General features: G+C 44.2%; 3 protein-coding genes across 3 annotated transcripts; 2 read left to right on the forward strand and 1 right to left on the reverse strand.

Moving 5' to 3' along the window:
• The first annotated feature begins 46 nt into the window (after positions 1-46).
• On the forward strand, positions 47-4,112 carry LOC136429831 (potassium voltage-gated channel subfamily A member 10-like). Its single transcript, XM_066419840.1, has 2 exons — positions 47-155; positions 904-4,112. Exon 2 carries the CDS (start codon positions 994-996, stop codon positions 1,849-1,851), a length of 858 nt encoding a protein of 285 aa, XP_066275937.1. The 5' UTR covers positions 47-155; positions 904-993; the 3' UTR covers positions 1,852-4,112.
• Positions 4,104-7,346, reverse strand: LOC136429827 (potassium voltage-gated channel subfamily A member 10-like). The gene is made up of 2 exons (XM_066419824.1): positions 7,219-7,346; positions 4,104-6,175 (listed from the first exon to the last, which is right to left on the reverse strand). The coding sequence occupies exon 2, from the start codon at positions 6,032-6,034 to the stop codon at positions 4,727-4,729; it is 1,308 nt and encodes a 435-aa protein (XP_066275921.1). The 5' UTR covers positions 6,035-6,175; positions 7,219-7,346; the 3' UTR covers positions 4,104-4,726.
• Positions 7,347-8,667: 1,321 nt separating this feature from the next.
• On the forward strand, positions 8,668-16,273 carry LOC136429840 (shaker-related potassium channel tsha2-like). Its single transcript, XM_066419879.1, has 4 exons — positions 8,668-8,922; positions 12,444-12,558; positions 13,620-13,883; positions 14,330-16,273. The coding sequence occupies exons 1-4, from the start codon at positions 8,841-8,843 to the stop codon at positions 15,450-15,452; spliced, it is 1,584 nt and encodes a 527-aa protein (XP_066275976.1). The 5' UTR covers positions 8,668-8,840; the 3' UTR covers positions 15,453-16,273.
• The last annotated feature ends 1,065 nt before the right edge of the window (positions 16,274-17,338 follow it).

Genomic DNA, 17,338 nt, shown 5'->3' on the forward strand with positions numbered 1-17,338 from the left:
CTAAGATAGTCGGCCTGATCTCAATCAGTGTCATCCTGATCTCCATCGCGCAGTTCTGTATAGAGACTCTACCGCAGTACAAGAGCCAGCAGGCGCTCAGCTTCCCGCCAAACGCCACGGCTACTGACGTGCTGGAGACGAGTGGGTTCTTCCAGGTTTGTCTGTTCATTTGTCTGTCTGTCTGTCTGTCAGTCTGTCTGTCTGTCTGTCTGTCTGTTTGTCTGTCTGTCTGTCTGTCCGTCCGTCTGTCTCTTTCTTTCTTTCTTTGTCTGTTTGTTTGTTTGTTTGTTTGTTGCCAAGTAGGACAATAACAGTTCCTATAGTGCTGCCTTACCATAGGGATTATCCCAACATGAATTATTTTTGAGTGACATTTGCATACGGTCTTTACGCGTTAATGACTTTAAAATGTTCAACCGTGTTTTTTTCTTCAGATAAATGTAACGTTACTAACGTTAGTATTGATTTGTTCTTATTCTCATTCTAGTGACGCTGAAGAAGACTGATGGGTGTGACTCAAAACGTCCGGAAGTAATCTCCGAATCTTTATCCACTTGTAGAGATTGAATTGTATTTCATAATCATCATCATATGGGGCGGCTTGCCCGGACTAAGGTTGCTCTCTCCCTCCAGGCGTCACGGTCTGTCATTAGTTGGTCTAGATCTTCAGACATCACCCCTACATCCCCAGCAAGTTGGTCTATGTAGGTCCGTCGGGGTCACCCGACACAGGAGTGCCCATGAGTTGGTGCCCAGAGCAGGAGTTCACTTACAAGTTCTTCTTTGTTTCTGTAGCTATGTCCTGCAAACCGTATCCTTCTCCCTCGTATGGTTGATGATACGGATGAATTGTATTTAGATATTGTTTACCTGGATGTCTAACCTTCAGTAACGTTCTTCCAGGTGGAGACGGCGTGCATAGTGTGGTTCTGCTTCGAGCTGCTGATCCGCTTCTACGCCGCCCCCAGCAAAGTGGCGTTCGTAAAGGACGTCATGAACATCATGGACCTCATCTCCATAGTGCCTTACTTCGTGACGCTGGGGATTCTAATCGGAGACGTCGACATTTCCGGAAATTCCGTTTCCGTCGCGTTCGTCAGAGTGCTGAAAGTTGTCAGGGTCTTCCGTATCTTCAAACTATCGCGTCATTTCACGGGGATGCAAATTCTCGGCCAGACTCTGCACGCGAGCCTGGAAGAGCTCGGCATGCTTCTGGTCTTCCTCTCAGTCCTGACGGTGTTCTACGCGAGCGGAGTCTACTACGCGGAGTTCGGCAACCCGGCCACGTACTACACCAGTATACCGGAGGGATTTTGGTGGGCTGTTGTAACTATGACAACAGTTGGCTACGGAGACCAATACCCGGTTTCTCTACCCGGTAAAATCGTGGGTTCCATGTGTGTTGTCACGGGGCTCCTCGTCATCGCGCTGCCTGTACCGATCATTGTAGAAAACTTCAACCACTTCTACGGGAAGGAGAAACGAAAACGGGAGTTGAAGGAGAAAGAAAAGAAGCTCAAACCGACACTGGCGGTCAGGGTTGCCGTGCTGCTCTTCCGGATTATCAACAAGTGTGGCTGCCAACGGTTTTTACCTTCTCTACCAGAACAGGATGACAAACATGGCGACTCGGAAGCGCAGGACATCCAGGTCTATACCGTTGAGGACGTTGTTGAAGATGACCCGATTGCCAACGCGATTGACAACTTAAGAACAACAAATACTAACCCCGTACCAACTATGACCATGGTTGGAAGGTTCGCGGTGCCGGTCCATGACAGCAGGTCCGCCGAAAATGTCAACTTCATCAACAGATCGTCTGACAACATTAACAGGGTAGTCAGGAGATGAGGCAAGCTCATCGGTGGTGAGGGGGCGAATAAGCTCGTTCACACTTCCGAGTGCGCATGCACTGCGACGAGAATTGTGGGTAATGTGTCAAACGTGAAGGGCCCTTGAGACATAAACAAAACACGTCTGGACATTGTTATGCAATGGATTGTGATCCAGGCGAGAACTTATTTTCAGGGTCCTTCACCTTTGACATATTACCCACAATTCCTGTCGCCATGTCTGCAGACATGGACTTGTGAACGAGCTTATTTTGTCAAAGTTTCTGTTCATTCTGTGCCTGGCATCTGCTAAAATTGAGCCCCATGTATATAAAAAAAAACGGTGGACTCCAACAAACTATGCAGATCTTCTCACACCAGGATGGCAACAATGTTCTCCAACTTTTCTTCTTCGTCTTAGCAGGAAGGTTCATCTGGGTTGGTAAAATACATGATGAAGAATTCAACTGGTACCCAACTCGAAAAAAATGTACTCGCCGGAATTTTCGACTGGTTCGCCAGTCTTCCTCTGAGTCAGCTTCATGACCCAAACGCGCTGAACACGTGTGACGTCAGCAATGGGTCAAAGGTTGTTGGAAGTCTATATCGGCCCCCGTCTAACCTTCTCTAAACCGGGACGGGGGGCGATACCGACTTCCAGCAACCTTTGACCCATTGCTGACGTCACACTTGAATAAAATTGACGTGTTTAGAGCGATTGGGTCAAAAAGCTAAAGAAGACTGACCGAGAAACCAGTCGAAAATTCTGGTGAGTACATTTTTGAGTTGGAGAAAAGTTTGATTCTTCACAATTTTATTCTTTTTCTCCGGTCATCATTGATGTTAACAAATGTGGGGTGTTTAAATGTTGAAGAGAGTATTGTAAATGTGTATTATAACGTTTTTTGCAACAAAAATGATTAAACGGAAAATACAGTTTCCTTTTGATTTTAGGGTAAGATAAAATATCAACAGAGTTGTCGAGGGTTGTCGAGACTGATATAATATTGAGTTGAGATCCAGAAACGTAAGACAGGCAATCTTGTTCTATCAGTATGAATTGACTTGGTCCAATACTTCTAAGTTAAAGCGGTTCGTAAGAAAAAAAATCACCATGCTGATTGATTAAACTCTTATCACGTTTGAACCACATTGTGAATGACTGACACAATTCGGCTTAATTTGGAACAGTTTGGTGAGATACCGGCTTTAACACGAAGGAATCACACAGTATTTCCTTGTTAATCAAGCGTGTGAGTCATACATGCAGATTCCATAACCTTCATCTAAAAATTCTCAACTCTACCTCATTATAAGTGTAGGTTGTTCACACTGACAATGGTGGATGTACAGGACAGCCTTTGCGGTGTATTTTGTTCTTTTACGACTCCACAACAACCTAATCAATTCATTTAATCCTACAAGCCATCAGATCTTTGTCGAACCTTTGTAAAGTCAACCTGTGATATTTATCTACTAGTGACAAGGTTATCTACTAGTGACAAGGTAATCAAGGCATCGACTGTTTGTATGTGTTTTTTTACATACTGGTGCTCACTTGTAGTAAAACGGGTATCTCACTGAACTGCGCCAAATTGCGCTGGAAATTGCGGCAACTCTGCGACATTACGTCAAGTTTCCCTTGCGGTCACACTGAAGTGCGACGCACGGTAAAATAAGGGTTTAAAATGGTCGCGCTCGGAATTGTTGTATTCTCAGTTTCGGTTCTAAATCAGATACCATTTTACTTTATTGGAAATCACAGTGTTGCCACTGAATTAAAAACCAATGTACATTTATTGATATCCATCAAAAAGAGATGCGCCCATTGCAGTCCATTTCCCCCATTTTGCCAATTGCGAATTTTTTTGTAAATTTTAACACACAAAAAATTGTCATTTTAAATGACGAATTGGCACCGGATTGGCTTTCGCAATTTGGCACGGTCCAGTAAAACACTTTAGGCTTCTCACAAACATTTGCCTTCAGAACAAGCCCCAAATCTTCCACATTGTAACTGTCGATAGTAAACCTAGAAACCTCAAGTAGACTGGATTCACATTGCATAGCAATTGATTTTTTGCAAACACATGGAAATACATAACGTTATATCATAAGGATCGTGATATGTTTTGTAATTGTACTCAAGTAATTTTGTATAGTCGGGAAAAGAATATTTGTACGAGCAGAATTGTGGAGGAAGGACACTTTTGTGTGACTTGCATGTCGTGTCTGTGTTGTCATATCAAAGATTAAAAAACATCCCTATTGGCTGCCGCATTCATTCATTCATTCATTCGTTCATTTTAGAGGGCCTGCGTGGGGGGTCCCGACAACGCTCTACGCTAAATTCGGAGGGCCGGCTACGTAATACGCTAAATTCAGAAAGCCTCCCTACGCTCAACGCTAAATTCAGAAAGTCTACGCTAAATCATGGAGTGGTCGGCAACGCTCTACGTAAACTAAAACGACCGATTACGCTCTACGTAAAAGGGGCATGCAGGCCCTCATTTTATTCGTTCGTTCAGGCCCTTGCAGTAGCCTAGGTGTCATCATATTTAGTACATTCAAGGTAGAGCCTGGTGGCTGAACGGGATGACACCCAGGCCACGCGTGTAGTGCCTATAGGTAGTAGAACATAGGGCAGCAGAGTCCCTTGCTGGTTCATAAGGTTGCTAGAACTAGAAGGCTCCTCCTCAAAAATGCCCCTCCTTCCTTTGCGTCCCTTCGGAGCGTCGCCCCAACCGAAATGTCCTCTTCAGCATCGAACCGGGATTTGTTTATCTAACGACAATGCAACAGATGAAATTGCACAAAAAGAAATCGATGATAAAGTCTATCTTTCTAAGGACATTCTATATATATCATTAGATATCTCATTTTTGGTCCAAATGTCACATCGATGTTTCTTTTTCTCCCGCAAGGAGATTTTGCAAGGAGGATCTTCTTTGTACTTTCTCTGTGCGTTCTTCGGTCTGATAGAATATTGCAGGATCTTGTGATGAATACGACTTGTAAACAGATTCAAACTCTTCGATGAATATTGGACATATCATGGTAACTTCTAGTATTCCAAACAGCGCGCATGCGCAAGCTGCTATCTTCCCTCCGGCGGTGACCGGATATACGTCACCGTACCCAACGGTCGTCATGGTGATCACCGCCCACCAGAAGGATTCTGGGATACTGGTGAACTGTGAACCGGAAACACTACTCTCTGCTACGTATGTAAGACCTGCGAAAAGTACCGTTCCGATTAATAAAAATAAAAGTTTCGTACCTAAGGCTGACCGACAACGATAGAGTGTCAGTAACAGAATTTTCATAGCGGTCACGTGTCGCGAGAGTTTAAAGACCCGGAAAACTCTGACCAATCGGACGATCCGTACCATGACAAGAGATACCTCTGACTTCTCCCTTGTATTGCTAAAAAGGAGTATCAAGGTCACGACGTATGGAAGGATGGCGAAAAAGTCTAAGATGTTTAGAACGTCTTTGACAAACTTGATCTTGCTTGTGGACGCGTAAAACCGGATTCCGAGTTCGAACGCAAACCACGACACACAACCGGTCTCGATGCAGAAGAACAAGTCGCGAAACGCTTCATGCAGATTCCGCCAGAGGTCGCTCGTGAGGGTGACGTTCACCTCGTGACGATATTGCGGGAGTGTTTGAAAGCACGTTCCTGCCACGGATAAGAGCGTGATCACACAGGAAAACGTTGCTAGGATACCTGCTAAAATAGAGCTTTCGGGGCGCTCAAAAAGGTACCAGATTGTCCTCCTTGGCTCGGAATGGGGAACCTTTTCGCCGGGCTGACCGTGTATACCAGTAAGACAGCCCTCTTGTTGAAGAACTTGGTTAATTAGCGCTTCTCCCATATCAAAGTACGCGAGTTCCATAACGAACACATCAAGAGGAACATTGACGGGTCGACGTATCTTCCCGGTCTTGTAGAAGTCAAATATTCCGTCGAAACTCGGTCTGTGTCTGTCGAAGAAAAACTCGTCCAAGTCTTCGCGATAGAACGAGCTTCGACGCGTTCGGTCGCCTAAGAGAGTCTCGGGATACTTGGTGAGTAAGCCGTCCCTGGTCTGGAAGTGGAGTCCGCTGACGTTAACCGTGATCAGACGGTCATCCGGGGGGTATCGGTGTCGAACTGAGCCGATGACGTGAGATGGGAACGGTGGACCTTGTGGCATGGTCACTATTTGCACGTACGTGATCGGTGTCGTCAAACTCACCTCAGCGAAAAAGGTGTCCTACCCGTGGTCTCAACTAGGAGATATGTTCAATATTGTTGTCATTACAGGTGTTGGCTGCTGTTCCGCTTCTGCCAAAAGCTGGAAGAGATGTTATTGAAGAGAAGAACTTAGACATAGGACGATGATGATTGTGAATAATGCGATGATTTATCGCTTGAATGCATCTTGAATATCTTTTCCTCTGCATTTCGATATTAGATCGACATGTCAACGAACTGCAGTACTCACTGGTTAAAGTTAGATGGCGCTGCAGTATATAGTGTACTTGGGTACGTGTAGTACCAAGGTCATAAATCAAGAATTAGTACACGCATGTAATCTATCAAAGTCAAAAGAGTACTCATTTCAGGCCTATGTGTCCTTATGCTACATACATTTAGAAAATCATTATTTGTGAGCAAATGCAAATTGCTTCTGGTTACTGTGTTACCTATCCTTTCTTTCCCTTGACATCAAAACGATGCAAATGTGTGGGAAACCTGAATATACTTAACTTGGCACAAAAGTTCGGAAAATTCATTTTGGTCGATCACATCTCCGGTAATACATTATCGAATGTATTTCATTATGATTAGAAAGCGTATTTTGTGCCCTTTACAATTGCATCCCGTTTGTTATGATCTGTAATTGGTTCAGCACCAGGGCTATCTATATCGTAGGTCGTGAGAGAACAGTGCTGAAATTTCCCATGATTGTTTTTGTGATAATTGGAATAATGCGTTATGTCATTAGAAAGCTTGTATATTTTCTTTTAGAATGATACCTCCTTTGATCACGCTTTTGTGAAACAAGCACCATGACTGATTTCGTGGTGGGTCGCACCCAAAAAGCTCCAACATTCCTCTGCCAACGTCAAACACTTTTTCGGTGGGAAAATTTCGGCATTTTTGTGCGTGGGACTAACTCGGAAATCCGGTTCTGACCTCTGAATGTATGACCATAACAAATCTGGTATCACTTTGAAGAGTGATAAATAAGCTTTCCAGTGATACATACTACTATACAATTGATAAAGAGACAACTGAAATATGATTAATCAAATTCAAGTTTCCGGACTTTTTGTGTGAATGTAGGACACCAATAGCACACGTAAACGTAGTACTTACACATATAACACCTACCTTTTGTTTCTCCAGCCTGCACCGCCCTAGGACAGATAGGTTACAATCCCCGGAAAAATTTTCTCTGAACTTCCTAAACAAAGGCTCTGAAACATTCTTTACAACATCCTGACCGTATCCAGTCTGTGACCATGTTACGCATAGTCCCAAAACCTTCACAATTTTTCAGCCAACATTCTTAGACCCGCAGAACGATTCTCACGAGGGTAACTGACCCGTGGATCATTGTAGCTTAAGGCAGTGACGCGAGGTGAGAAAACCCGGTGACAATTAATAGCGTATATGATGAATAACAATCAACAGAAGCTAGAATGTGAACCAAAGCCTCGAACTAACTAGGACGATACTCAGGCTGAAAACACAATGTTGTTTGGAAACAAAAACCTTTCTAAATTCCGCTACAAATCCAAAGAAAGCCGTTGGAGGGACTCAAAATCTAACTTTTTTTTTTCGAAACGCCAAGCCCTCAATACCACATACCAAATGTCATAACAATGCATTGATGGCTTCTTGACTTATGCTGTTCATCCGCATGATACAAAGTACGCTACCGAAAATATAAGCCTCTTAAGAAGATAATGATAATGTACTAAGAACAAGAGCGTCAAATCGGTTACATAATTCCTCTTTTTACACCGTTCCAGACATTGTTGTTGCTCTTCAGCTACTTACTTGATCATTTTCGCTCAATTAACTGCCGATTGTACTGATACAGCTCTGCTTTCCGCTATACGGCGATCCCTGAACGACGTCGACATTACAGCGACCGACAATTGTATTCAACAGTTGATTCTATGATAGGAATTTGATGCACTATGTACAAGTATTATATAAAAGACAACAAAACACGCAAAACGTCTAAGATATTTATTCTTTGTCCGTGACATTCGCAGAGTGATTCGTCAAATCTTTCGTCGCTCAGCGGTTGCAGGGCGGTCGTATAACGGTCGCAGCCTCTGGTGGAAAGAGGGTGTCACTGAGCAGCACACTCGGACTGTTTTAGTGACGAAAAGTTTATGTCCTAAAACACCACCCTTTAATTACAGTAGTTAATTTATACAAGAGAAAAGAAGTGCTAACCACTAGACGTAAACAGCTGTGATAGTATACTCCGTATGATTCAGCAGTTGGTCTCGTGGATTCGCGAGCCTGTCTTATTCAAGGCTAAACATGTCAGGTCAAGTGAAAAATTGGGTGCGGAAAAAACGGCTTCTGGCTTGGCTATGTCCATATCTACATGTTGATACAAGCATTAGTGAAGATTTACAGCTTAGAAACATGGTATCAGGGTTCTCTATCCAGGTATTGTTTGGTGAGTGCATTTTCCGCCATGCTATCTACCATCTTGGCCACCTTGTTTACATAATTTCAGACGACAAAGCGAGTACGCAAAGTCCGTATACCACCCGAGGCTACTGGCAGGATACTAGTATGATGACGCCCCGTTCCTGAATACACACTCACGTGAACCCCGAAGCGTAGGGCGGAACCACCGGAGTTACGAGTTGCATTGTGTCGGTGACTTTTTATGCGTGTGTGGTGGTCAGATTGTGGTGCTGAACAAATATCTCGTTTGTTACGCGCATACGGGCAAGGGTCCTTGTTGGCTGGAGTTCAGAAACATGAGTGTGTCTAGCTCAAGGGAGGAGGAGGAAGAATTGGACGATGTTTTTGAGTCGGAGACGGAAAAGATCGCAGAGACAGGTACGTGGTTTAACAAATCTCTCTCAGACTGGCATAAATTAGACTCTACCAGCCTCTGCGGGTCGCTGGGAAAATAGTCGAAATTGGCCAAATAGAGTCAACTTTATGAAGGGGGTCGGCTATGGAGATAGGGTCCAATATTGCAACCCTATTGGGAATCCTCCATGGCCAAAGTCCCCCGGCAAATGTTCTCTCTATAGCCGACGCGGATAGTCTGGTAGAGACTAGTATAACGAAGGTCAAATGTCACAATCGTTAATTTAATTCTAAAAGGTGTATACTAAGTTTGAAATGAACGTTCTGCCAAAGAATGCCGACAAGGCAAAGTCTCCAGGCAAATTGTGGTGTGGCGTCAAATACAACAGAAATCTTTATTGACACGACAAAAGTGCAGCGACTTTCGTAAGGTCTTCTACAACTATACAAGCAAACAAAAAACAATGGGATACAAAATGATTAACATATATAGTAAGTACAAGTATATGAATACTTCAACATGTCGAGTTTAACGTATCACTTTAATACACTACTAGTTCTAAGATCTAAGCATTCTTTGATATAATGTACCTATTTGTTCACAGTAAGGGTTGTCTCCTTCTAGAATGTATTTGAATTTATCTATAGACTGGAGTGTACTTAATTCTGTTGATATGGCCTAGTGGCATGGCTAGCGGACAAGAGATTGAACGGTAACGGGTTCGATTCCTGGGATTCCCGGTGAGTAGTTAGGCTCTACCAGCCTCCGCGGGTCGCTGGGAAAATAGTAGAGATTGGCCAAATAGAGTCAGTTGTATGAAGGGAGTCGGCTACGGAGAGAGGGTCCAATATTGCAACCCTAGGCCTGCGAATGTAACCCTCCATGGCCAAAGTCCCCCGGCAAATATTTTCCCCATAGCCGGCGTAGTTAGTCTGGTATACTCTCCAAGCAGAGCTAGGGTTTCGGCTGGTTTTTAACGTGTTTTTAGGCGTTTTTGTCATGCCTTCTACTTTGTCATCGTTTTTGTTGTGTCGCAAACCCAAGGTCAGTGCCTGCAGAGCTTGGGTTTGCGACACAACAAAAACGATGACAAAGTAGAAGGCATGACAAAAACGCCTAAAAACACGTTAAAAACCAGCCGAAACCCTAGCTCTGCTTGGAGAGTAAGTCTGGTAGAGACAAGTGAGATGTTGTGTCCTCGGGAGTGATACCGTACCATAGACACTAGCCTTCACCAGGCCTTCCTGCGGGCGTGTGGGTCGTAGAATTCGGCAAAAAAGGAAATGATTTGCCAGTAGAGGCAGTCCACGGTTATTGCAGCCAAAGTCCACCAGCAAATATATTCTCCCTATAGCCGACGTAGTTAGTCTGGTAGAGCAAGGAGGTAGAGACTACCTAGACACAGTGGATAACAACCCACTGCCCCTACGGCCTTAAAAAATGCTATGGGACTATATTTACCTAATCTACCTAATGTTATGATGTCCGGACTTTCTATAGCAGGAAATGCCATGCGACAAGCAACACCCCTTTTCACTGAGCGACAAACTGACAAAAGATTTGACAGATCGTTTAACGAATATCATAGCTAAAGAAAAAAATTCTCAGGCATTTTATCCCTTTATTTGGCCAATTTTATTGTCAAGATTTTTCCAGCGTCCTGTGGAGCCTGGTAGTGGCTATAGTGGAACAGAGGCCTAAGGCAATGGCCAGGCAGCTAGGTTGTTTTGTAGGGGGTCTCAAAAGTTTGACAACATCCAAGGACGTCCCAATTAAGCCCTGGCTTGAGAATTCAGCCCGATACAAATGCTTTTTGTGCCTAACCTGGTCACCAGTCTCTACGGGTCGGCTTTGTGGTGTTTTACCCACCCTGTCTGCTATGCGGTGGCATGTTTCTGTCAGCCCGTCTTCTTAACCGGCATATAGAGTTTAGCCAAGCCCGTAAACCCACCCCGAGCGGGCTTATCTGCCTGGGCGGGTGAGCACCACTCCCAACGCCGTGGACATACCGGGGAGCTCCCGATGGTTGTTGCCATGCTACTGTGTGCAAACAAAGCCGGTGTGTAAAGCCCCTGTCACACTTGTGCGTATATACAAGCCTGCGTGAGTTGCGTATTAACATGTTTTTGGTTTAGGTTAAGTTTGCAGACGAATAAGTAATTTCTTTGGTTTTGATAACTAGACTGCTCAATGGTGGGTCAAAGTAGAAAAAAACTTCCTCCTCGCAAAATTTACTTGGACCAAAAAATGTTACTGCGGAACTCACGGGCACTTGATGAATATACACACAAGTGTGACAGGACCCTTATGCCCCATTTCACTAGACGGCGATCGCGATGCAACCTCACTGGGACCTATATTGGACTTGTATAACCCTTGCTTTCATAATTGGAATATCATGCAAAATGCAAAACTGACTGAAAAGACAACAAAACACATAAAGCGTAAAAAGACTCGTTTTTATCTGTGACCAACTAGACAGCTAATGGCGGACCGTGACGCCTGGAGGGAGAGAGCAGCCTTAGTCCGGGCAAGCCGACGGATTTGATAATGATTTATCTGTGAAATTTGTCGAGGGATCTGTCAAATTTTAGATCGCAGCGAGATCACCGCCCCAGTGGAAAGCGGGATGAAGCCAATTATGCATGTTGAAACCTATGTCACGATTTAACAATTGCAGCTACAACTGTTAATTGCTAGAAAAGATTGAATTAAGAATAAAAACAAAGCATACGTCACTCCTGTCAGAATCTGGGTGTGACAAGATTAGGGAATGGTGCTATGTAAACAAACAGTCTGAATGTAACCTGGCAAGGGTTTATCAGACTTATGGGATTGAAATGCCTGACCACCGTGGCTCGACGAGGATTTGTGTGTGTGTCTATGTGTGTGTGTGTGTGTGTGTGTGTCTATGTATGTGTGAGTGTGTGTGTGTGTGTGTGTGTGTGTGTCTATGTATGTGTGAGTGTGTGTGTGTGTGTGTGTGTGCGTGCGTGCGTGTGCGTGCATGTGTGTTTATATGTATACGTATTGCGTGTGTGTGTGTTTGTGTGTGTGTACGCGCGCGCTTGTGAGTGTGTCTGTGGACAGTATAACTCGAGAAGCTGTTGATGGATCCTTACGATGTCTTGTATGTGGGTGGGTGGGTGTCGTGAAAATGAAGGTCGACAATGGGCCTCATGGCGGCTTTCTATGGTACTGCAGCGGAACTCCCGGTTATTATGTCTCGTGTGCTGGATATACCTTGGTCGCAATTGTTGTGTGGTACACGTAGATATAGATTTTGAGACAGAGAGTATGTGTATGTTCGGACCCCCTAGCGGCTTTTATTGATCTGCAGGGGCTAATTTTGAGACTTTGAAGGTGAAGAAGTAACGAAGGGGTTGACGTATCGTCAAGAGTTTTGGTGTGCAAATAGCTTAACTGATGATTTCCATAATTGGATAATTTTTACGCCCCTGTCTGCTTTCTAAGGCACTGATGATGAACTTCCGGTTTTATAACTGCTGTTAAAAATATGTTATATTTTGTCGTCCTGATACAGATCCCCTGCTGCCGCCGGAGTCTCCCCTCGGGCCGCCGCCGCCCTCAGAAGACCGCCGCCTCCGTCTCAACGTCAGCGGAATGATCTTCCAGACATGGGAGAGCACGCTCAACAGGTACTCCCCGTAATTCTTGTTTCTTTCTCTGAAACTTTAAGTTCACTGTTTTCACGGTCACCTCTGTACCGCGAACTTATCACCACCGTGAAAAACCTGGAAGAGCACGCTCAACAGGTAACTTTGGTATCTTATCATTTTATCTATCTCAATGGACGTAAATAGCAAATTTAAATACATATTGACATGTAACAGCCCATGTATCGTATACATAGGAAAATATATCAAAGAATGACTAGACGTAAGAAATTCTTCTAAAGGTTGTAAAAGTCCATGATCCCATATACTATATATACACTCTTGAATTAATAGGTAGATTAGCCTTATACAACTATAGTTAAGTACCAGTAGATGCCATGGAGATGTCACAGTTTAGGTGTCATCGAAAACCCTTTGGCTTTGTTATAGGACTCGAGATCGAAAGGTCACGGGTTCGATTCCTGTCATTTCGATTCCTGTATTTAAAGGTAGCGTGCGTTGTCCAGTGGTTGGCAAGCTTGCCTCTGGAACAAGATCCCGGCTGTGTCGCTCACCCGACATGCACGCTACCAGAAAGGGCTGTAGTCCTTAGGACGGAACGTTAAGCCGTGGTCTACTGTTCATTGTGCTTGCAATTGTCGAAAAGAGCTAGGGGAATTTCCCCGGTACAATGAACCTGTAAATACTGTACATAGCGTCTGTCTTCCTGTCACGACCAGTGGAAGATTAGCTCATCTGTTCATTGAGTTCATTTGAGGTAAACTGATTCGAGATCACTTTCCTTTCCTTTATTTCTGGCTTGACGCTGTGTCCTGGAGAAAGGCACTTTACACGACTTTTCTCACTCCACCGAGCTGTAAAAATGGGTTCCTGACTTTGGTTGGAGAGGTAAAAGACAGTGGAAGGAGAGGGACGAAATACCATGCCCTTGACACAGTGGATAACAACCCATTGCCCGTATGGCCTAAAAAGACCATAGGACTACTTTTACCTTTCACTACTAATACTATACACAGCCCGCTGCCCCTACGGCCCCAAAAAGACTATGGGAATACCTTTATATTATACTACTGCTATTACAGGTACCCCAACACGCTGCTGGGAGACCCCGCTCGCAGGGCGACGTTCTACTGCCCGGACGGAGACGAGTACTTCTTCGACCGCCACCGCCCCAGCTTCGAGGGCATCTTCCGCTTCTACCAGAGGGCACACAAAGCTACCGCGGACCGCCCGAACAAGATGGAGCGCCCGCTGAGCGTCCCCGTGGACATCTTCTACGCAGAGATGAAGTTTTTCGACATGGACGAAGACGTCATCAAACAGTGTCTTGAGGACGAGTGGTACAGGTGCGTAGGCCAGTGGTTAGTGGATTTGTCTCATGAACTTGAAGCCGTGATGAGTTCGATTCCAGCTGTGTCGCTCAACCAACATGCAAGGAAGGGTCACGGCGCAGTCCTTAGGACGGGACATTAACCACAGCTCATTGTGCTTGTCGAAAAGGGATTGGGGAGTGTCCTCGGTAATATCAACCTTTGAATAATGTACATTATTGAACGTCTGTCTTCTCTGTCACAACTAGTGAAAGAATAGATCTTCAATGAACTTAACTGGGTCGATATCGCTTTCAGTTTTCACAGCTTGGAGGCGTTGCCCTGAGCAAAGCTGAAATCCTTGTGTATCATAGAGATATTATTAGAATTAGCTTAGCCTACCAGCAAAATCTTACCCTTAAACTGAAGGAAATAGCTGAACAAGATCAATATCCCTTCTATTTGTTGCTTTTATTTCACAGCTTGGAGGAGGACCCCTACGCGGACCTGCCTTCCAGAGAACCACATCGGTCCATTTGGCTGCTCTTCGACTACCCGGAGAGCTCGTTCGCCGCCAAAGTCATCGCCGTGATTTCCGTCAGCGTCATTTTCCTCTCCATAGCGGTGTTCTGCGTTGGGACCATTCCCGGATTCGACACCGACCCGCTGGATTCAAACGCAAACGGCACGGTACTGGAGAAACTGGACCGCGCGTACCAGGACCAGCTCTTCTGCGTGGAGACCTTCTGCATCATCTGGTTCTGCTTCGAACTCGTCATCCGCTTCTACGCGAGCCCCAACAAGTGCAGCTTCATGAAGGACATCATGAACATATTCGACATCGTCGCCATCGCTCCCTTCTTTGTCGACTTCTTCATGATAGTCGGTGGTTTCGAGCTCCAGCACGGATCCAGCACCTCCGTCTTCGTACGCGTGCTTCGACTCTTTCGGATCTTCCGGATCCTTAAGCTCTCGCGGCACGTCAAAGGGCTACAGGTAGGAGGGAGGGCTCTCATCGAAAGCACCGGAGCCTTCATTCTTCTGATCTTCTTCATCTGCGTCGCCATGACCTTATTTGGAAGCATTCTGTTCTTCGCTGAACCGAACAGTCCCAACTGGGACAGCATCCCGGGCACGTTCTGGTACATCATCGTTACCATGACAACGGTAGGGTACGGAGACGTCTATCCGACGAGCATAGGTGGAAAGCTGATCGGGGGTGTGACGGTGATCTGCGGTATTTTCACGCTCTCCCTGCCCAGCCCTGCCATCGTCACCAACTTCAACAAGTACTGGGAAATGTCCAAGAACGTCATCCCCACTTTAGACAAGGAGGAACCTTCTGGCGGGGTTTGGAAAAGAATTAGCTCGAAATTGCACAAGAAGAAAAACGGGAAGCATTACCAAGAACTCTTGGGGTACAAGTGGGTTGGAGAAGTCGACATGGATAAGGCCAAGGGAAGGCTGTGGGTGACGCCTAAGCACTACATGCTGTACGGGGAACCGGAGAGCAAGAAGAAGGACGACCAGAAAAAGACAGTAGCTTCACTCCAGAAGTATCTGTACATGGGGACTCCGGAGGGGGAGGGAGAGTTTTATGTATGATCAGAATGCTGGATTGTTTACTAGTATTTGTTTATTTGTTCGCACTTAAAAATAGTGATATAACAGTGCAAGGGAGGCCAGACGCTAGCTTAGGCTTATTTAAAGGCCTCCCTTCATCAACTTAACTATAACAATCTAAACAAATCAATTAGACAAAATGAAATAAGTATGTAACATATCAGTATTATTAAAGCAGGTGATACAAGTTTGGTTGCTACCGTAGTTGTATTTTGCTGTTGTTATTTGCAAAGTTATCATTTACCAAGTTGCTATCATTGGCTTGTTAATTCAGATGATACTTGTGTTCAGTGGCCAGTTATATATTTGTTATCTTTATACTTATCACTTTCGTTAATCTGCTGATAAGTTCTCATCTAATGTCTATTTGATATCATTTAGTTGTTATAGTCATTGGTTGTTATTTATCAGTTGTTACGGTTAATAGTTGTTATTTATTCTTAATGCTATGTAAGTTGTTCTATTCTTTTAGTTCTTTATCTAAGTATCCATTACAATTTAGTTATCACTCTAGTTGTTTTAGTCGTTATCAATTAACTTAAGCTGCGGTATCTATTAGTTGTTTCTTTAGTTAACACTAAGGTGTTTTAGATTTCTAGTTGTTGTTTATTCTTTTGTTTTATCATCTTTAGCTCTTATCGTACTTGAATATTTCAGTGATATCAAGCTAGACCGAGAGGAAGACCCCGTAAAGATCACGGTGGTCTTATCCCAACAGTTTCCTTTAACACTTCCTGAAATTGTGAAATTGTACCTTGTTACATGTTGTGCGTAAAAAATTACGAATAAAATATCATACCAGACAGAGTGGTTATATCTGTAGTGCCTGTAAATAAGAAAATGGTCAGAAATAATGAATTTACTCTTGAATCATAATTTCTCATTATTTTCTGCTGGCATTTTATTTCTATTGTCTTAAAACATAGATATTATCTGATGTTATCGTTTGCTGGTGAAATACAACTGTTGATTTCTGCCACCCAAGCCAAGGTCGTTGCTTAGTATGTGTTGCAAGGGCCAATTCAAAAGGTCATTTTTGACAAAATGGACTACTATATCTGACAGGACTTTATCTGAAAACGACAATCTTTTGATCACTCGAAGACTTTTAACCGTTTCAGTGAGTTACAGTTACACAAAATTGTGAGATTCTTATCATATGGTTGTTTTTTGTCCGCCCTCCCTGTAAAACTAGTTCCGCTACAAATCCGCAGATTGCTGAAATTAGGGACACATTCAACACATTTCTCAAAGAAATACTCCCCCCCCCCCCCGTCATTTATGAGGGCGGCCAAAAAATGGGCCATATGATATTAAAGAAGGTCACAATTTGTCCCCAACGACCTCTGTCTGGAGAGTGCGCTTACACACAAACTTTACCGGTGGCCCCGCGGGGATAGCAACCGGAGCGGACGAAACCGGTTTTACCGCTTTTGCTAATCCAAGGGGCTATGATTAGTTAACAATGGGTATAGAATAGAGGTACAGTCGTAGAACACAATACTTAGTATTAACCCCCGATCACCGTAGTTAGACAAATAGTTGATAGCAGTTTGGGTATAAAGTAGTGCGTCACAGTACTTGCAAAGTCCGCAGCTATTTTTCTGTGCACGACAGCGAGGTGGAAACTGTGCTTAATGATAGAAGAATGCGTCAGTTTTGAGACCGAATGAATTGGATTACGATGTTTGTTCGGGTAGGATTGAATTTGCGCCCAAGTACTGTATATTGCCACCTACCACTGTGCGTCGGCTGCAGTTCACATGACCGGCCGCTGAGCGCCATATATAAGAGGGCTTTGATAGCGAACGAGCTGCCAAACTTCAGTTCGTTTTCATATATTTTGTACATTTTATCCTCCAGTCAAA

The sequence above is a fragment of the Branchiostoma lanceolatum genome, chromosome 1, assembly GCF_035083965.1.
Source record: "Branchiostoma lanceolatum isolate klBraLanc5 chromosome 1, klBraLanc5.hap2, whole genome shotgun sequence".
Lineage (NCBI taxonomy): Eukaryota > Metazoa > Chordata > Leptocardii > Amphioxiformes > Branchiostomatidae > Branchiostoma > Branchiostoma lanceolatum.